The 22,572-nt window shown below is 40.9% G+C and overlaps 1 protein-coding gene across 1 annotated transcript in view; it reads right to left on the bottom strand.

The window, feature by feature from the left end:
- Nucleotides 1-17,077, bottom strand: part of lpcat1 (lysophosphatidylcholine acyltransferase 1) — a 32,640-nt gene extending 15,563 nt beyond the window's left edge. Inside the window, exons 1-5 of the mRNA XM_017708634.2 lie at nucleotides 16,868-17,077; nucleotides 4,984-5,123; nucleotides 3,814-4,028; nucleotides 1,952-2,064; nucleotides 638-698 (exon numbers count right to left, since the gene is read on the bottom strand). Of these exons, the coding sequence (XP_017564123.1) occupies nucleotides 638-698; nucleotides 1,952-2,064; nucleotides 3,814-4,028; nucleotides 4,984-5,123; nucleotides 16,868-16,987 (649 nt within the window). The 5' untranslated portion in view covers nucleotides 16,988-17,077. The remainder of the gene's footprint in view (nucleotides 1-637; nucleotides 699-1,951; nucleotides 2,065-3,813; nucleotides 4,029-4,983; nucleotides 5,124-16,867) is intronic.
- Between the last annotated feature and the right edge of the window lie 5,495 nt (nucleotides 17,078-22,572).

Here is a 22,572-nt window from a genome sequence, read left to right as displayed (position 1 = left end):
AAGTATAAATTAGCACATTATTGTGGAAGTGGGAGGTTTAAAGCAAAGTCAGAGCGTTCTCTATCATACGCCAGCTCTCTGGAATAGGCTTTGTTGTGAAAATGTGCCTGGCTGTAGATCTCCACCGCTGCTGTGTACTGGCACAGTGAAACCACCAGAACTAAAGGATGCAGAAAACAAAGTCCGACAGGCAGACGGGGGAAAACAAACGCGGGATAAGAGAAGAGAAAGCGGGGGATTAGGAGCATGAAGCAAGCACAATAAGCGATGGGTGGGAGTGGATCAGCACAAAATAGCACGACTGGACAGTGCACACAGGAAGAGGAAGCCAGCTGAATGTAATGGTCCACAGGAGACAGAGAGAGAGAGAGACACACACACACACACACACACACACACACACACACGTGTGCATACACTTTCATACACAGTACTGTCAAAAAGTTTTAGATGAGAGAATTACATCTAAAGCTATTTATCAGTGTTCACTGTTAGAATAAATACGAATAAATAAATAAATAAATAAATAAATAAACTCACTATAAATACAGGCAAGAATATGTAACAGTAGAAGTTTGTCCTCAAAAGGTTCAATTCAGCAAAAAATGAATAGAATAGAATAGAATAGAATACATACCAGGCTTAAATGCAATGAGGCAGGATCGGTTGGTGCATGTGCCCTCTGGAAATATCATTATCTAAAAAGACAACCCATTGGTGAGAATATGTTTATGGCAGGAAAGGATGCCACGTAATAAACATTCATCTTCTTTACAATGTACACTGGCCACTTTATAGGAAACCCCTCTCTTATAGCTCCATCTTGCAGGTGTACAGTTAAGGACTGTAGTTCCTCTGTTGATGAAGTTTGTGTTAACCATCCTCTAGTCTTCATCAGTGGTCAGTGTCTAACCAGTCACTCTTGTCTGAATGCTTCTGGGTGGGGTTGCTCTCTCAACCTAGCGGTGATACTGATGTGTCCAGCATTACTGCTGTGTGTGATACACTTATTTCAGCACCACACATACATTGCCACTGTCAGTGTCATTTCTATGCTCTGTCAGTGTCATTTCTGTGCTGAGAATGATCCACCACCCAAATAATATCTGGAAAACAGGGGTCCTGTGGTCAGGGTATAGGGGGCTGATAAACTGTACATCCACAGATGAGCTGCTGTCTTTTATTGTACAACTACACGGTGGATCTGTGGGGCAGGTGGAGCTCAAAAGTGGACAGTGGAAAAACAACGTTAGTGTTTCTAATAAAGTGGCCAGTGGGTATGAGTACAAAGTAGAGGTTTCTAATAAAGTGGTCAATTAATGGAAGAACAAAGAAGAGGTTTCTAATAAATTAGCCAGAGGGCAGCTTTACAAAGTAGAGGTTTCTAATAAAGTGGCCAGTTAATGGAAGAACAAAGCAGGGGTTTCTAATAAACTGACCAATGGGTAGAATTGCAAGGTAGGGGTTTCTAATAAAGTGGTCAGTGGGTGGAAGAACCAAGAATGAGTCTCAAATAAAGTGGCCAGTGAATAGAAACACAAGGTAGGGGTTTCTAATAAAGTGGTCAGTGGGTGGAAGTACAAGGCAGGTGTTTCTAATGAATTAGCAGTGAGTGGATGTACAAGATAGGGGTTTCTAATAAAGTGGCCAGTGGGTATGAGTACAAAATAGATCTAGTAAGTAGAAGGAGCTTCTAGTAAAGTGGCTTGGGAACATATACTGATTTATTGAGTTCATAATCAAATACTTAATATATTCAACATGGTAATTTTATGAGAAAATAAACCAAACCTTCTTAACGTTAATATATGTTAATGTAATGACATTTTATTCAGTCATTTTGTGCCTTTTTTTGGTCTATTTATCATAAAGTGTTTTTTATTTTGTTTAGTTTCTTGCTTGCCAAAACCTGCCGGCTTGTTTTCTAAAGCACACCGTGTGTATGAGTTACCTGAGGCCACTCTCCTGCAGAGAAAGCTCTGCGTTTGATCTCCTCAACTGTCTTCCTACGAGAGTCCTGATCTGAGCGGGACACAAACACCGGCCGGATAAACTTTATCAGCGCTGTAAGACAGGAGTACAGAGACAGCAACAGAAAGAGGGGAAAGTGGAATAAATTGAAAAATGAAACAGTGACTTTAAAATATCCACAGAAACACTCCATGTAGTCAGAGATGAGCCCAAGGCAAGCAAACTTCAGTCTAACACCACAGCACAGTGAAACTCTACCATCTGTACAAAGACAACAGTTTAAAATGACATTATTCAAAAACAGTTTCCAGCAAAACAAACAAGAGGTGCAGGTACTTTGTCAAAATCAGGACAACCAGCTTTTCAAAATGTTTTAATACAAATGATCATGCTTTCTTTGTTGACTTGCAATAATGTAAAACTGAATCATATTTAGACTGAGCCCTTGTTCTAAGCCACACCTGATAAACCCCCCACCTTGGATTAGTATTAAATGCAGGGGTGCGAATAATTGTGGCGTGTGTTTTTTTTTTTTGTTGTTGTTGTTGTTTTTACTCTGAATAAATTTACCTCAGTTAAAAGTTAGGTCTCTTCAGTTGGATTTCTTATTTTTTCAGTGTGAGACTAAGTTAATTCACTGAAAGATTAATTTATCTTAACCTAGTCTTTACTCATCTTTACCAGGGGTGCCAACAACTGTAGAGGGGACTGTATACGGGCTATAAGGCATACTCTATGTCATGTTGTTGCATGCCCCACCTGTTCCTGAAGCATCCCACAAGAGGCTATCACAGGACGAGAGATTGGCAACTGAACAACATCTTATTCGCTCACACAGGACTAACAGAGCCTATTCCCTTCTGAGTACCATACATGTCCTGATACACATTTACTCACATGATTAATCTGCAGAATAAATAAAAGCAATGGTACATCTGAACAGGTGTTCTACAACTGAATCTCAAATGGTTCCCTACACAGTACCCTAACTAGGTCATGGAAGAATAGCTTTCCCACCCAAACAGCACATTGTCTACACAACGTACATGTCTAACAAAGAGCCAATTGGGATACTACAGCTATGCGTGCACAGATCCCTCCTGGACATTAATAGAGAATCCACAGGGACCTTCAGATAGGGCATAATGACAATCACGTTTTCATTACTCTATTCTTTCTCCTGCACATTGTAGTATACATTTGAATAGAGCATCATATACAGTTGCCAGTATATTAGGTACCGTGTTCTTACACTCATCTGCCACACAAGCAAACTTTGTAGGATTAGAAGTACTGACTGTAGCTGCACAATTTATCAGCCCAATCTACTCCATCCAACCACTAAAAGGGGCCACTACTGGACGCCCACTGACCAGTTATTTTCTAGGTGGTAGAACATCAGTTTTGGTTTGTTTTTATATACTTCAGAAGGATTTATTCTGGTTCCTAAGCCGCATGATGGCCTTCTTTCCAGGCTTGATACTTTAGATGCAAATATCACATCTAGAATATGCTTCATTCAGTTACTCATGACTGAAATGGAGGAGCTGTATGTAAGCTAAGAATCTTATATTGTTCACCTAATACTGATGTAAGACTCACACTTTAAAAGTTCCTTGAGTTAAAACCTCATTTTTTTCATTTTCAATTCAATGCCCAGAATACAGAACTGAAACCAGTAATGGTGACTGTGACATCCAAGAATATCTATAAATGAACAAACTATGCCTTCCGTATCTGCCCTCACAAAGCCTTTATACGTTTTAAAAAAGCCCAATGGAAACATCCACTTCTCTGTCTGAGAAGTCAGCTATTCAATAAAGGACAAAGGCACAAACTCACTGCCCCAGACAGGAATGTCTTTGCTCTCTGCCTTCATCACGATGGAGGCCATGGTCATTGTCACAGGGATGGCATCAAAGTATGAAGAGTGTGGTGCCAGTGTTAGGATGGGCGCTTCACTGGGCAGAGCTGGTCTGCCTTTCACCCGCACCCAATGGAAACCTCCGGAAAACCACATTGCCCTCATGATGGCCTTCAGGGCCAGGTCCACCAGCCTAGAGAGTGTGGAAAGAAGATCACTGTTATGTTTACATTCTCTACACATTCATGTTCTAGACTTCAAAATGGGACTGATTATATGTTCTCTCTCATTAGTACTGTAATTAGATGCTAGAGGACCCCACTAACATCAACCAGCTCACATCTGCTACATGTCGCTATGTCACACTGCTATGAGTTTACATTTGAAAATATTTTTTATATCAAAAAATGAGCACACCATATAAAAACTGGACGCTAGGAACGTTAGCCTGCAAAGTGTCTACATCCCAATCAAGCTGGGCGGCATGTGAGCTGGTAGGGGAAAATCATAAGGAAAAAGTGACATCCTTATAAAATAAACTCTATATAGAAAAAAGTATCCATCTTCCAACATGCCTACTTTTAATTAGTTACAACACAGTTAAGCTACAGGAACTCAGAGCTATGCGGCAGATCTAAACTCTGACTTAAACTCATTTGTTTGAGATTGGGATCTTGCATATATGGCATAAAGCTTGTCCAACATTGCAACAGCTGCCTCGTAAAATGGGAATTTGTAGGCAGACCATGTCTGGGAGTGTAAACCTTTGAACTGACAGCAAATCAATTTGGTTCTTAATTTGATTCAAAAACATGTTTTTATTAATCCAGAATGACTTGATTTGCAGCTAAAAGCAACAGCTCAGCAAAACACCGAATTTACACAATATCCCTTAACTCAAATGTAGACGATCAGCCAGATGTGTTTGGCATCTGATGCTGCTTCTTTGGTTTTACACTTGCACTACAGATAACAAGTAACAGAAGCTTATATTCCACCATTCAGCATTTAGCATCCGTATCTGGTAGGGTATTAGCAATTTGCATGCCTAAATCATCAATCAGTTTCCCCAAACACAGAGCTGCTACCTAATCTACCACTACCACTTTATTATACCCTAAATGTAATATTTTGATTGATATGCTCACCATCTCCACCACGACAGCGGCTCTACTGCATCCTCAGAGAGGCCCACGGTGGCCACGAAGGCAAACGGCCATGCCAGCAACATCATAAAGGCAGCAAAGAGCAATCGCACTGGGAAAAGGGTGACCGTCATCACTGCAATCTGCAGGAAAAAGAAGAAAGCGGGGGAAAAAATCCAGCATCAAACATCATTCATACAATCAGACATAAACTACAAGACAGTTGACCTGTTAACAATCATCCCTTCCCCCCGAAATCATTTAGTACAATTTCACACTCCCTCCAGCCATGTTCAATACACCACTCTGGTCACAAACAGATCAATAAAGCACCCAGGGGCAGCAGAACACCTGCTGCGAGTGATATGTGAGGGCTGAGAAGAGAGATGTGAGAGAAATTTGCAGTGAGAATGAATTTCATTTCCCTATGTTGCGTAAGGCTGAGAGAAAATCTGCCCAGGCGCAGGAGAAACTAAAGCTGGCAAGATGAATTAGCATTTAGATTACATCCAACTATGGCTTCACCCAAGTGGTGTGGTCCCAGTTACCCAAAAGCATCGCAGGACTAAGATCATCTGCACAGTCACAGAGAGAAAGTTCAAAGTAATACTCGCTCCATCTTCTCATGATAAGCTTTGTGATATTACTAAAGAGCTTCAGGGACAATTGAACTCATTCTCCATGTTCAGTTCAAATCTCTACAAAGCACACAGGGACTCAGCCAAAGACACACTGAAAAGATAAAAAAGAAAAGAAAAATAACTTCACCCCAACTTCACCTTGTCCACTTATAAGTGGTTGCTCTGGTTGTTGCCATGGATTTACAGGTGGTTGCAGTGGTATCTAGAGTGGTAACTAGGATGTTGCTATGCGGTTGCTAGGGTATTCCAGGTGGATGCTAGATAGTTGGTTAGTTGTTGCTTGGGTATTGCTAGGTGGCTACAGTATTTTATGTGGTTGCTATGGTGTTGATAGGCAGTTGCTATGGTATCTTAGGAGATTGTCATTGCTAATCAGGCAATGTGTTATTCCAAGTAATTTCTAGGGTGTGGCCATACGGTTGCTCTGGTCCTGTAGATGGTTCCTACACTATCTCTAGTAGTTGCTTGGCATTTGATAGGAGTTTCCCATGGTTGTTAGAGTATTACTATATGTTTGTAATGGTATATCTGGTGGTTGCAAGATAGTTGCTAGGTGGTTGCAGGGTTTTGCTTCCTTGTAACTCTGTCAAGCCAATTTAATGACATTCGCCCAATAAAACAATTAATTCCAATTTGCACTCAGTGAACTAGGAATGCACCAATATGGGAATTTTTGGCTGTTGCCAATATCTGATATCTTTCCATGTACGTATCTTCTACTGCAGATACCAATTATTGTATATTAACACTTAAAATGTGCAAATAAGGACCTCAATTTGCGTTACGAAGAAATCTAACATTTTTTGTAGGGTTACAAATACAGAAATAAAAGATAATGCAAATATACTTTAGCAAATATTCCTGAGCATTCTGCTTGTCCAGAGTACAATAAATATACACATCTAAACATCTGTCCAATGCTGATCTTATTTTTTTTTTAAAGCAAATCTGCTGGTGCTGACATCATTGGGCATCCCTACAATGAACAGCAAGTATGTAAATTAAAGAAATGAATAGTAAGACATTGGGAGTGACAGGTGATGGTGAGAATTAGACATCATCTAGAAATGATATCAGTCATTTGGAGCCCATAAATTATGACTTAAATACAAGATAAATATACACACATTTCTTCAATTAATGTTTTTTTTTGTTCATGAAATAGATTTGAAACGGACTTTCCTGACAGAAATCCACTCATGTTTCACAGCACTGTATCCACCACAGACACCACATTAACATTCAATTCCACAGCATTTCAGAATACGAGTAAACAGCACTAGTCACGCAAAAAGCCATGTATAAAAGCCCACCTCGAGATCTTTAGCCTAGTTTTTAACAATAAAAATCATTTTATAATGCAGAAAGATAGGGCATATTCCTGAAGTGAGAGGAGGAGGCCGTTACTGTTGACCTTTGACCTTGACCTTAAGAGCCAGTCTGTGGTAATCAGCCCGGCGCTGGCGTCTGCTGAATAACACAGTGACCTCCTTAATGACATCACAGCTCCTTTATCTATATTTCACAACCAAAATGCTCCAGCATCAGTCTGATGTTCTTGCTAGCTTACAATTAAAAATAAAGAGGAGAATTTGCTGTAAAGTCACTCGTCCTACACTGTAAATTACAAGGTGTAACAATACATTGTGAAATTATGACAGTGTGAATTTTTAATACTGTAATGTAAAACTGAAAATGTTAACTGTGGAGATGTAACAATAGACTCTTGCCTCCCAGCTCTAGTGTCAATAGTAAGCTATGCAACAACATGATTATAGTGATCATTTTTCTAAAATATGCTCAAAATATTGTGAAGATTGTCAAATCATGAACTCAGTGTGGTGATATCGATTCAAATCAGGGGCTGACTGTATTATTAAACCCCTAGTAAATTAGTTAACAAACCAACAAACAACATAAGAGTTACATTAGAGTAACATTCAACCCCTACGCATTGACAGTAAATAATACATAATTAATCCTGAGGTCAGGAGAGGCACATTTAAAACGTTCTGGCTTCCATGAGAGAGAATAAACTGGAATAAAGTGCTGCGTTTACTGCTGGATCTAGAACATGCCCAGGTTGTGCAGTTTCCCCCACGTCTGAAACAAGCCTGGAAGGAGCAGGGGGTGGATAATCCAATATACATGGGCATCCAAACTCATCTCAACATATTATTCTTTAATTAAGTATTCAAATATGACATGTATGGTTTGGAATGAAACAAGAAAAAAAAAAGAAACTGAGCATGAAGCACAGAAACAATGCACACGTCTTATGTTAAGTGAAGTACACACGTGTCCTGTTTATTGTAACAACTGACAAAATATACTTGGGTCAGAACAGTCTATGTTTGGGAAAACTGTGCTGTTTTACTGGAATTGTTGGCAGATTCACAGATCACAGAACAAAGCAACATGAACACACAGCTAATGAATATTTAAACTATGCAGGAGTGTGAGCCTTCACATTCCAAGAATTATGACCCAGGCTTCATGCCAAAAAAAAAAAAAAAACATAAGTATATGGTCATTGCTGGGACAAAAGCTTTTTTTTTGCTTTCCTTTTAAAAGCTCAGTTTTAATTAAATGCTGAGTTAAAGAAATGCATTTTTAAATGCTTCTTAAAAGTGAGCACTCAGCTTGACTGTCTAATAAAAGGTGGAATTGAGTTCCACAGTTTAGAAGCATAATAATTGAAAGAGCCTCTCCATGTTTTCTGTATATTACAGAGGGTATTTGCAGAAGGCCACTATCTGCAGATCTTAGATTACATGCTGGAGCATAAACAGACAGACACTCTGTGATGTAAGCAGGTTCTAGGTTGTTTTGAGCTTTAAAGACTAATAGCAGAACCTTGAAATCTATCGTGAATGATAGAGGCAGCCAGTGCAGTTCTTTCAAAATGGGAGTGATGTGATCTCTCTTTTTTGTTTTTGTTAGGACGCGCACTGCTGCGTTTTGTATGAGTTGTAAGGGATGTATAGTTTTCTTAGGAAGTCCTGTAAGAAGAGCATTACAGTAGTCAAGTCTACTTTAACAAAAATCTACATGAACAAGTTTATCTGTGTCACTCTGAGAGAGAAAAGGCTGAACTTTAGCAATATTTCTTAAATAATGAAAAGATACTTAAGTGTTTGTGTTTACATGCAAGGTAAAACAGAGTTTAGAGTCTAAGATCACACCCAGATTTCATACTTCAGGTTTGGTATAATAAGCTAAAGAACCAAGTTTCTCAAAAATTAGAGAAAAGAGAAAAGCAAAAGCCCTAAGACTGAACCTTGGGGGACTTGGGGGACAAACATTTTTAATGAATGATTTCCAAATGAAACCATGAACTGCCTATTAGTTAAATATGATTTAAACTGTGCCTGAGTGGCCGACCCAGCATTCAACACGCTGCATTAAAATCTTGTGGTCAATGGTATCGAAGTTTAGAAACAAGGAGGTATGGTCATAATGTCATGCCGAGACGATAAATTTTATATATATATATATATATATATATATATATATATATATATATATATATATATAAAGAGAGAGAGAGACAGAGAGATCGATATATATATATATATATATATGTATATATGTGTATATATATATATATATATATATATCTCAAGAGAAATCCGCCAAATAATGCATCAATCCTGAGTAACACCTTCTGCCGATGGTAATGATGCCTTTATAAGATCGGTCTCTGGAGGTTGTTGTTATTTGTGGCAGCCGTGCTCCCAAATAACCTTGTTAGCCCAGAGCCACTGACACCAATAACTGTCCATGTCTCACAGAAGGATGATTAAATGTGAATGTGTTTCTTATGCACCCTCAATGAGTCCTTCAGGGGGAGGTGATGGGGAGGAGCCTACTTATTGTTTATTTATTTATCTGGAGCAGATGTCGACACCTGCGGCCTCTCCAGACAGGACGATTAAAAAGATCTGGAAGCTGAGGCTATGGCTCCCTGGGGGCAAGAGGATGGGGAGGCTAGCGGTGGAGGAAACACCAGCCTGGAAATTCAAACAGAGCAGCGCAGACAGAGAGTGAAAATGTGAACAATACAATGTATGTTAATCGTTATCATGATATCGTTCTTTGTGATACTAGTGATGCAGATGGCTGCAATTTGCACATTAGTGATTTCATCCAGTCACAGTTCCAGATGAGTGTTTCTGTGGGTATTTTAATGAATAAAAAGCTCTTATGTATGTAGTCCACCAAAAAAATATATTTTGGCCATTTATCAGTGTGATTTTTTACTTACTACAAGGCATAAAGACAACATGTAGAAATTTGAACACAATATCAGCACAGTGTTTATAATGTAAAACCCTAGAGTATGAGCATCTATATGTTGCTAAAAATGGAAAGAAAAGGCATCATATCATGCATGTTGCATTAAAAACACTGTTTCTGCCAAGCACATTTTAACACAGACAGTAAAGCAAAAATCACAGGAAGCAGAACTAATTATTCGGTTTCCAACTCCACCTGCCCCCATCGTGTGGCGTATCCCACAGAGAATCACAGAGAAACACTCCATGCCTCCATCTCCCTGCCTATACGGTCGCAATACCAACCCCCCCTCCCCTGATACCCTCTCCCCCATCTGCTCCCCAAATGTAGGGACAACACAAAGGAGGAACACTCCCATCTGTACAACTGTTAAACAAGCAAAATGACAAAATAAAATAAAATAACTATGTAAAAGTAATAATGAACAAAGTTTTAAAGTCTACAATATATTTAACTATTGTAAAGCTAAAAAAAACTAAATAACAAATACAATTTAAATACAATTTATTTCAAAATTTTAAATATATTTTTGTAAATACTTAAGAAAACAGAAGAATATAAGTTAATAAAAATAAAAGTCCTACCCCAACCATGAAATCATGCATTTGAGCAGCTATTCTGTTTTTGCTTCTAAAAAGCTAAAATACATTCAAAAGCATCATTTTCTTATTTTCAGTAAAACTGCTGTTGTGTTGGATGGAAGATCACAGGTTTAGCTCCTGACTTCCCTCTGAATGCCAGTCACTGTATGGATTTGTTAAATTCCATCAGTAGCACCCAATTTCATTTAATGAAGCCATGATTAGAAAACGACTAATTGTACGGTAACTGCAAATACTGGACTTCCTCAAGGAGAAATTAGGAAATCCTTAGCTAAATGTTTAAGTAATGTTTACACACTGGCAGGGGGGGATCCACGCCTCACAGCAGTACGCAGCCAGCAGCTGCATGCAGCCTCCCAAATGCTGGCATAGTGACAAAGCTGCAGATGAAAATTTGTGAATTTAGCAGGGAAAACTATTTAAGATGCAAAAGGCAGAAAGATGCTCCGTTCTAAATTTCTGTTGTCTAATACTGAACTTCAACAATCAGACATTCAGCAAAAAATTAAAAAGTACTTTACTTTACAACAACATCTAAGTCCACCACCACGGGCTATGCCAAAAGCCTGGAAAATCGAAATGTTGACCACTGTAGTACACTGCTGTCACAAGAACACAGTCTCAGTCTAAACACACAGCTCAATGAATGCTAAATACCATATGGTGAAATATAAAAATGTTCATTTCTGGTCTGATATAGAGATATACAAGCCTTATAAGGATCTTAGAAATAAAAGAACTAATAGATAGAAAGAACAAATACGAATAAAGGACATTACTGAGGAGGTATGTACACAGAGGGCATGACTTGCCTGCTCTGACTGATAAAGATCTGAATGACACAGCATCAAGCTTCATCTGCGCAAAATGAAGGCCGCTTGTGACTGAACAGACTACAAGAACAATACGAATAAAAATATCCATCACTGACCATCTAGGTCCCCTGACAGTCCTGCGAGCCTCTGCCTGAAAATACCCTACCTAGAGTTTCATGTAGGGAGCTACCTATAAATATGCACGATGATGGACAAGGTTGAAGTCTTCTTATTCGCCAGCTTCTTGTTTAAATTTTCACATCCCACCTTAAAAGGTGTAGCAGTTACACTCAGGCACCTAAGGCCAGACCATTTAAGGGAAATTTGAATAAGAAGCTGCCTTATACGGTAGGCCTTGTCGACTTGGTAGCAGAATCCAGCCGAACACCAAACACAGTGTTGCTAACATTGGTGCTTTTGAGCTCTCATAGTCGGAGAAGAATCATTTTGGGCAGAATTGTCCTCGGCCTGGTTAGCTACCGTTAAAACCTCACTCAGCGGTTGCTGCCGTTAGCTCCATATTGTCATAAACAAGCATCTAGCTCTGCTCCAGTCCCGCCAACGTTTAGACATGTCACTTCCTCTTAAAACATGTCCCGCACAACAAAAGTCCGTTGTCATGTCCTGCCCACAGCGTCTGACTGACAGGAATTCACCGCTGGCGCAAATGCAATTGCAAATGCACCACATCAAGGAAACGCAACTGCAAATGCACAATGTTATGAAAACGTTAAAAGCATATTGCTTTTCTACATTAGCTTTAGCAGCCATTATGCATATAAGCTAATACAATTACGCATTTTGCATTACAATCTGAATTTTGCCTTTAATGATGCACATTCACATTATTAAAGCAATTTTCAATATGCAATCGAATCGCATTTTCAATCATATCTGGAATACGCTGCCATAAAAACACCTCAGACTGTAAAAATAAATATTAATGTTAAACCATGTGATTCACTTAACCAAAAGATGTGCACACTGGCTCGTCAAAAAAAACATGTGCCCATGAAAACAATATATCACTTCAGTTTATTGTAATAAACTGTAGTAATGAGTATTTATCAGCGAGCAAGGCATTGACCTTGTCAAGTTGTCATTAGCTATAAGTTACCTGAACTGTCACATCAGCACTACTCAAACATAAATATAATATGCATTCAAATGAGTCAAATCTCTGCCTGGTATCTTTACCCAAGAACATCCATACGTAAGGAATAATACTGGGCTACAACGGATGAAAATATTAAGTTGACTTTGTCAAAACACAATTCCGTGTTCAATACTGAAGTATATGTTTTTAGGTTTTCTGCACTGTTCTGCTTGCAGGTTCCGCCCCTGTCAGGCAGGCTGCAGACAGACCCTTCTCGCCCGAGCAGCTGTAAACACTGCTGTGACTGTTTTTCCAACTCAGTTCTGCCATATCCATTTGAGGCAGGATCCGATCCTGAAAGTTCACTGGACAAACTCTTCCCGGCCTCCAGTAGTCAGCATCCATTGTGTGAGGGCATGCCAAGCTCATCGGTAGGCAGGTCAGTAAAGACTGTTATGAGATTGAGTCATCGTGTAACAAAGGGAAAGGGCTGGAGTTCCAATAAGGCATTTCAGGCAGCTAAGAAAACTCGTTTCTGTGGGAAAGAGTTTCTCCCTCTGGTGTGTACTTTGAACTTTGTGACTTTACATGCACAAAATGCTATATAGCACCCTAAAAGAAAGTGACGACCCAGGAAAGCATATGAAAAAATAATGACTGTTTTTAAACCACAAAAATATCATAGGTGGAGGAAAAAACGAAACAAGAAAAATACAGCATATGGGCCCTTTAACTTTAAGGCATATAACTGTGGCAAGATTTCATATTAAGTAATTTGGTTCATTTTTATTGATTCATTCATCATGAACTGTTCCAATGGTGTTTTAAATAAGCATATTATACTGATACATATATACATATACATATATACTGAGTTAGAATGCTTTGATAAGCCAGCAACAATAAATATCCCACTTTTCACCGCCCAGTTTCTCAGTACAAAACACCTGATATACAGTCGTGCACAAGTTTGAACACTCCTGGGCAAATGAATATCGCTGTTGTCAAAACAAAACCTCATATCTCCATTTTTGTCGATTTTCAGTTTTTCACATAATTTGAAAATGCATGAGGGCCTTTACATTGTGTGTACATTTCATGAAGGACGGACCAAAATAAATGGCCAAAAAAGACTTGGAAAAACGGCTGGTTCCATTGACTTACATTGAAAGTAACATATGTTTTTACCTTCTCCTGTAAAAATACCATTTTGGAGATACAAGGTTTTGTTCCGACAACAGCGATATGTTAACACATGCTGCACAAGCAACACATGTCAGCATGTTTTAATACACAATTACTGTTTGTTTGCTAAATTTAACATGTTGGCGTAAAAGGTTATGGCACATTTTAAAGTTTTCCTATATGTTACACAGCAAATAAAAAAAATGTGTGCACTACGATCTGCAGAAAAATGCCACGTGCTCTCTGTAGAGAATGTTAACTTATTATCACTTAGAAAAATCAACAAAGCATGCAATGTGACCGGGGTGATTCAAACTTCTGCAGCTCATTTGTCAGCAACAGGTCAATCACAAGGAAAAGTTTCAGCTGTTTGCATATAAAAACAACCATATGCAGGAATGAGCACAAAGTTCTTCTACACGGTCACTGGCTCTGTTCATATCTCCAAAACGTGCGGATAAAGACGGATTCCACGATCAGATCAGTAGCACTGACGAACTTCCTGCCTTGCTTTACATCTAACAAAAACATGATCATGAGAGAGAGAGAGAGAGAGAGAGAGAGAGAGAGAGAGAGAGAGAGAGAGAGACAGACAGAGAGAGAGAGAGGGGGGGAGAGAGACACAGATAGAGAGAGAGAGAGGGGGGGAGAGAGAGAGAGAGAGAGAGAGAGAGAGAGACAGAGAGAGAGAGAGAGAGAGAGAGAGAGAGAGAGAGAGAGAGACAGAGAGAGAGAGAGAGAGGGGGGGGAGAGAGAGAGAGAGAGAGAGAGAGAGAGAGAGAGACACAGACAGAGAGAGAGAGAGAGAGAGAGAGAGAGACACAGATAGAGAGAGAGAGGGGGGGGGGGAGAGAGAGAGAGAGAGAGAGAGAGAGAGAGAGCGAGAGAGAGAGTGAGAGAGAGAGAGAGAGTGAGAGAGAGAGAGAGAGTGAGAGAGAGAGAAAGATGTAGATGAAAAGGAAAATTACTTTTGAAGCTCGGGAGGAACATAAGCACCACAAAGGGCACTGGTGGAGTCTACAGATCAGTTTCATAGCAAACTAGATATGCAACATGATGTACAGTGGTTTTATATGTACACTGGATGTCCAAAAGTAATGAGCAACCCCCCTCCGCCATGTGACCTCTGGTTCCTACCACCACTGCTGTAAAGACATCCAAGTCACTTAGTTTCTCTACCATGAATCATTTCACATCAAACCTCTCAACCATCCAATAGTGCAGAATTGTTGAAAACTTGGTGGATCCCTGTGTTAATGTGCTAGTGGAAAATCCCGTGGCATTTTCATTTGTTCATTACTAATCTATGATAGGCATAACAAATATCAGCTTACTAGTTGGACGAACAAGCAGAGTCAGTTATATGATCTGCACAGATTTTTTTTTTTTAAAAAGTAGCTGCTACACATTTAAAGGACAATCCCACCAACATTTTAAAAATTCCGCACATTCAGTGGCTGAGGTACAAACAAAGTCATTCCGAGTGGTCTGATGTGAAATGGCTTGTTGTAGAGAAACTTGCTGACCCAGATTTCTTCACAGTGGTGGTGATAGGAACCAGCTGTCACAAATACAGCAATTTAATACTATTTAATACCTCCAGTGAACCTACATGCGTCTGAGATTTATGTGTAATAGTGATTCTGACTTTACCTTTAATTTACCTGACTTTATTTAAAACCATAAGTTCTATATAGAACCATTCCATGCTTAAACGGTTCTTTGCTTGGTGAACTGATTCTTCAGATTGAGGGAGAATGTGTTGTTAAAGGTTCTATAAAGCACCACAAAGGGCTCTTCGACTGGTACAAGCCTGACATCATAATCACAGAATCCTTTCGGTGCTTTTGAGAACCATTTTCAAAAAGGTTCTATACTGAACCATGTACAACACATTCTCCATCAATCTAAAGAACGATTGTTTTAAATGCATGCATGTGTAGAATTCATGGTTCTAAATAGAACCATTGCCTTTACCAAAGAACTCTTTGGTAAGAGACATGGCACGTGGCCATGTTAACGTTTGGGAACAAGATCCTAATGCGTGGCCACGACTTAGTATGGCATGGCAACAAGATAGATTGCGGCCATGACTTGGTAAGGCTCATTCCCAATTCCCAATTGCGGCTCATTCCCATGCCTTACTAAGTTGTGGCCACGTATTGTTTTTATGTATACACGATGACACCAGCGGGGCTCCGTAGAAAAGAGCTCTGACATGCAGGTTAAATACAGCACGGAGCACCGCTGGTGACATCCTGTATAAATAAAAATAATGTGTGGCCACGACTTAGTAAGGTGTGGGAATGAGATGATTAAGTTGAGGCCTCGACTTAGTAAAGCATGGGAACGAGATCCTAATGCGTGGCCATGACCTAGTAAGCCGTGATCTTGTTCCAGTGCCATACTAAATCATGGCCACGACATGATCATCTTATTCCCATGCCTTACTAAGTCTTACTTACATGCCTTACTTAGGGGCAGTCATGGGCTGGAGGTTAGGGAACCAGCCTCCTGACCAGAAGATCCCCAGAGCCGACAGCACATGACTGAGGTGTCCTTGAGCAAGACACCTAACCCCCAACTGCTCCCCGGGTGCTGCAGATTGGGCTGCCCACCGCTCCGGGCAAGTGTGTGTGAGTGTGTGTGTGTGTGTGTGTGTGTGTGTGCTCACTAGAGTGTATGTGTGCTCACTAGAGTGTATGTGGTGTTTCACTTCATGGATGGGTTAAATGTGGAGGTGAAATTTCCACATTGTGGGACTAATTAAAGTTGTGGCCATGCTTTATTAACGCATGGGAACGAGAACTTGGCCACGAGTTAGTAAGGCATGGGAATGAACTGATTAAGTCATGGCCACGACTTAGTAAGGTATGGGAATGAACTGATTAAGTCATGGCCACAACTTAGTAAGCCACAATCTTGTTCCCACGCCTTACTAAGTCATGGCCACGCATTAGCATCTCGTTCCCACGCGTTAAGAAAGCGTGGCCACGTATGATTTTTATCTATACAGGATGTCACCAGCGGGGCTCCGGAATATAGAAATACAGCTGCATCCATCCAATCGACCCCAGTCCCATCACTCTGACCTTAAAACGTGGGCAATTTTATCAGTCCAGGTCCGACCGACTAGGAGCTAGACACAGTCACTGCTTATCATATATTAAATCTCAAGATGACGCTCAGTGTAAAGGCCAACTAGACAACAGAGAAACACGCAGCATGAAACGCGAAGAATCCGCTTACCTTGACTTTCTGGAGAGCAGTGAGTCGCAACTCGTGCATAAAAGGGTTCCTGAACTTGGCTGAAAGCTGTGAATCCTCTCCATTCGCCGGCGTTACACGTTTCCCGTTTACAAACTTCATCCTCACGGACTCGGCATGGACTGTGAGAGGGGCGGCGGACTCCCTGTCTGAGCGCTTTTCTCCGAGCGCGTCCGAGGGGCTGACGCTGAACCTGCGGCTCGCCTAACTGCCCGCCCCGCCCATTCGGTGAGCGGGGCGCATGCGTGATGAGCTTCTCCGCTAGCATCACTTGGGAGGTGTGGTTTAGTTCACCTGCTGTCTCTTTTTTAAAAACTGATGCTGGTTGTTTTGTCGTGTTTGTCATGTGTGCACACCAGAGGTGGACGGAGCACACAAACCATGTATTTGAGTTAAAGTAGAGACCCCCAAGGTAAAATATTACTCCAGTAAGAAGAGTAGAAGTCCTTACTCTAGACCTCAACTAGTAAGTACTAAAGTATTTCCCTTCAAATGTACTTAAGTATAAAGTAAAAGTACTAAAAGAGGAATTCTGGCTCTGATGTCCTGTTATCATTTTTATAACCAGACTGGCTTCATGAACTCATTTCAGGTGAAAGTCCTCCAGCGTCTCTCTTGGTAAACCAGTCTTTTAATAGAACGTCATTAATTAGTGACGCTGACGTCTATTAAAATGATCAGAAGCACAAAACACTGAAGGTAAACAGTTTCCATCAGGGAGAACCGAGTGGCTCTGAAATCACTTTTTACACACAAGCAAAGTTTCAGTTTCAGATTTATTTACAACTTAGTTCCAAGTTTAAGTTGAATAAAAACTGGCTTTAAACTCAGGATCACAGATGAGCTCCTTTACTATGTTGATCTGTAGGCGTCTGTTCATAAACATAAACCAGCCCAAACTCATTTACTATAAAATGAAATGGTGTTTGTAGAAATTCAGAAAAAAGCCGCGTCAGTCTCGACTGCATATGTGGACATATTTCTATATTGTGCTCTATTTACACAAAGTTAGGTTAGTTCATCATTTATGTTGAACAGACTCTCCCAAAGTTTTACGCTGCTGCGCTGACGTTGAACCGCGTGCTGCACTGGGTCGGTATGACCAACAGGTCAAAACAAGCTCAGAACAAAGTGACCGCTGGGCCCTGATTGGTGCTCTGGCTTTGCGCTTCTTTCGTTTTGACATGTTACGTTTTTATACACACAGAAACCAAAAGGAGCGACAGATTTCTCAAAATGTAGTGGAGTGAAAGTAAAAAGTTGCCCAAAATGGAAATACTTAAGTAAAGTACAGATACATGAAAAAAGTACTTAAGTACAGTAACTAATTACATTTACCTAGTTACTGTCCACCACTGGTGCACACCGTGTAAGAAAGAAAGTATGGCAGGCTGTTTCAGCCTGAAATGTATGGCCAGCGATTTGAAGGGGAACTCCACCGATTTTTCCAAATTTCTGACTGATGAATTGGTTAACATATCAACAGTCATAGAGAAACTCAGAGTCAGCTTTCTTCACAGTGGTGGTGACAGGAACCAGACGTCTGATAAAAAGCTCCCTCGCAGAAAGTTATGGCATGAAATGGTTATGAATACACTGCCTGTCTGAGATATTGCTTTACAGTAGTTGTAGAATCATTTTGTAATAATACCTTTGGAGTGGAGGGACATGCAAAGGGCACTTTAAGGCAAAAATAGTCCTCAAAGAAAACATCATTTTCACATTCACTATTATTTTGCTCTCAGTGTTACATATACCCCCTAGTATGTGTGTATGTGTGTCCAACCTTTTACTAGCAAGTACCTAATAAAGTGGCCGGTGAGTGTATATCAGCATGTGTAGCTCAGTGGGATAAAATGGGTTGTAAGATGGTCATTCCCAAGTTTTTGGTACATAAAATCACACAAGTTATAAGCAAACATCCAGGCAAAAACGGAATACAAGAAAAATGCAGGATGCTTGCTCTGAACTTTGCTGGTTTTAAGGAAGGCATTATGGAAAGCAGCTGTAAACACTTACACAAAACACAGCCTGAAGCGACTCACATCTTTATTATTACAGAAAAGCAGAGATATACAACAGGGAAGGCGAATGCCTCAGAACAAATTCATCCCTGCCGTTGTTTATGTCTTGGATGAGTTTTGCAGTAAACAAACAGTCGTCCACGGCGGCGAACAAAAAAGCAGTCTTTGCAGCGTTTCTTCAGCGCAGTTTTCGTTTTCATGCTTGCAGATGGCTGTGCACACATGAGCTGCTGGCACTGTCCGAGTAAAGGTGAGCGGAACGGACTGTTTGGCCCCTGAACGAGGCTGAAGGTTCCTCTGGATGGAGCCAGTGCAGCAGCAATAGTGGAAATGCAGCGCTGTGCACCTGCTGCAGGTAAGGAGCTGACAGCTGTGTACTTCACAACACGGGACAGCTGCCGGGTCAGGGAACTGACCAGACACGGGAGGAATAACGGTGCCATAGCGCCACCACCTGTAGGAAAAAAAAGAAAACACTATCAAACTGCAACCATGAGAACATACCATTAACGTCTACGCTGGTTCAAGGGTGTAAACACGGCTGCAGGGTATTTATAAAAGACTTAAAAGTATTGAGAAGGTTAAAAGTTCAAGTTGATTTGTGCTGCACTAAGTATGGGAAGAACCGCTTATAGAGAAGCAGCAGACCTGAAAGAAGCAGGCAGCGTCCAAATGGACTACACTACAGATATGTGCCCTTTCTTCATAACTGTCTGTCTAATAATTATCTGATGCATTGGGCTTTGTGATGTCTGAAAACAGACCAAAGCAAATGTTATTCCTGCAACCTTTCTGCTTCTGCAGGTTATTTAAATGGAGATTCCATGTCCAATTTTCAAAATCGTGATCATGACAATTATGATAAAGTGGTCATTCAAAGTGGGTTTGATGAGAATGCTCCATTCCAGAGAAACAGAATAGTTCACAGTGATGGTGATAGGAACCAGACGTCTGAAGTGTTTAATGCAGGGCGCTGTACAGCAAAATCATCCCCCAAAAAAAATTGTAACCAACATGTAACAATTTGTACGAGTCTTGTAGGTTGGTGGGTGGTAGCGGATATAAAATATAAACTAAAATCAGCATATTTGTGCTGTAGACACTGTGACCCCTGGTTCCTGTCCACACCGCTGTAAAAAAAATTAATTTGTTTACACTTTGTTTACATCTCAGCAACTGAATTACACAGAAATGTTGATCAATCAGTGGAATCCTTTACGCAGTGGCCAAAGCTGCTGCTGAACTAGGACAAGACAATAAGGAAGATGACACTCAAAGCACCTGCTGCAGTCACAGAAACTAGTACTTTTATCTTATAAAGAAACTATGGATTGTTTGTGGTGATCTCATTGTGAAGCTACTTCAAGCAAAACCCAAATGAGCATTCGTCACACCAGGGAAACAGTCTGCAGGCTCTGATAAAGCTGCCTTGCTCTGCCCAAGGATCTGGCTGTATTTCCAAAGGCCAACTGCCTGCACTGAACTTCAGCTACAGGAGTCCTGAAACTGTGGCTTCTACGCCCAAACAGTGCACCAGCAAGGCTCTGCGCACACAGTGGCGATTTAGTCTCGAAATGTAGATTATGGTACGATTTGACGAAGCTGAAGTCAGCTTCTTATTCGAATTTCCCCGTTCCACCTTAAATGGTGCAGCAGTTGCATTCTGGCGCCTCGGAATGTAACGAACAGCCGCGCCATTTAAGGTGGAACGGGGAGCTTTCAACAAGGCGCTGGCGAATAAGCCATTTCAGCCTCATTAGCTACGCTTTGTTTGATTTTCCTGCTCGAACAGCCCTGATATGACCTAGCAGGACTGGACCTGGAGAACCCGGACACAGAGACTAGATCAGCACCGATTAAAAACGCCTAACGCTACGACTTCGAGCTGCTCCACTGATCTTAACGGACCAGCCAGGCAGCTAAGCTGGCGTTAGCTACCTCAGCTAACACAAGCCTGTTGTGCTACGGCGCGGAAAAAGGATTCACTTTAACGCTTAATGCGTGAATTAAAGAACACGCTTGTACGTACCTGCGTCGATAAAGTGTATATTATTGATATCCGCAGCTAACGGAGCTGTTATTAAGCCCCTCTATTGCTTTATAAATACGTAACAGCGCACCAGCACGACTCAGAGTTAACACTTCCTGTGACGGGGGTGACTTTGAGAAAAGTCATTGTTCATTCTGAGGTGATAGTGCCTACTTCCTACTCCCTATACCCTATTCCCTACACACTACTCCCTATTCCCTACACACTCTTCCCTATTCCCTACACACTCTACTCTATTCCCTACTCACTACTCCCTATTCCCTACACACTCTACCCTATTCCCTACTCACTACTCCCTATTCCCTACACACTCTTCCCTATTCCCTACACACTCTACCCTATTCCCTACTCACTACTCCCTATTCCCTACACACTCTACCCTATTCCCTACACACTACTCCCTATACCATATTCCCTACTCCCTATACCCTATTACCTACTCACTGTAACCTATTCCCTACTCCCTATACCCTACTTACTACTCCCTGTAACCTATTCCATACTCCCTATACCCTATTTCCTACTCCCTATACTCTATTCCCTACTCACTATACCCTATTCCCTATTCACTACTCACCATACCCTATTCCCCACTCACTATAACCTATTCCGTACTCACTACTCCCTATACCATATTCCCTACTTACTATACCCTATTACCTACTCCCTGTACCCTATTCCCTAGTCACTATACCATATTCCCTACTCCCTATACCCTATTACCTACTCACTTTAACCTATTCCCTATGCCCTATACCCTATTACCTACTCACTGTAACCTATTTCCTACTCCCTATACCCTATTCACTACTCACCATACCCTATTCCCCACTCACTATAACCTATTCCCTACTCACTACTTACTACCCTATTCCCTACTCACTATACCCTATACCCTATTCCCTACTCAGTATACCCTATTCCCTACTCACTACTCCCTACTCACTATACCCTATTCCCTACTCTCTGTACCCTATTCCCTACTCACTACTCCCTACTCACTGTACCCTATTCCCTACTCCCTAAAGTAACTCTCCACCCTCCACGGTCAGGATCGAGATGATGCTGAGTGAGCAGCTACAGCAGCACTAGACCAGCATCAACCAGCTTAAACCATTCTTTTTTTTTTCAGCAGGGTCAGAAACTGATTGTGCAGAAGTTATTTCATCAGACACTGCAACATTAAATACTACTTTGGTTGAGGTGTACGTGTGTTTAGAAAAGTTTCAAACAGTTTACCTTGTTATTAGGTACATTAAATATCTGCTTGATGAAGACACAAACAACAGACGCCGTTCTTTTGGGGCCCTTTGAAAAGAGGCTGCCATTAGCTTGCTTCATTTCAAGTGCCCTAACTGCAAACAGTTGAGACTTCGTCTTAACGTGTGCGCGTTGTTTAATTCTAGCGCCACCTGCAGTGCTGGCGCACTCAAAGCATTGTGAGCAATTTTATCGACCGGCTTTGCTATTTTCTGCATTTCTGTGTGTGGTTTTCACTCTTTTTAACGATGTGTTCACACCTATCATATTACGTTTTTAAAATTTAGTCCACTGTAAAGGGACCGCTTCAACAATCAGACAGCGGAATGCCCCTCGTGTCCAGCAGGCGGCAG

This window comes from Pygocentrus nattereri, chromosome 27, assembly GCF_015220715.1.
Source record: "Pygocentrus nattereri isolate fPygNat1 chromosome 27, fPygNat1.pri, whole genome shotgun sequence".
NCBI lineage: Eukaryota > Metazoa > Chordata > Actinopteri > Characiformes > Serrasalmidae > Pygocentrus > Pygocentrus nattereri.
Note: the sequence above shows the minus strand (reverse complement) of the source record. Positions and strands in the feature narration are given on the sequence as shown.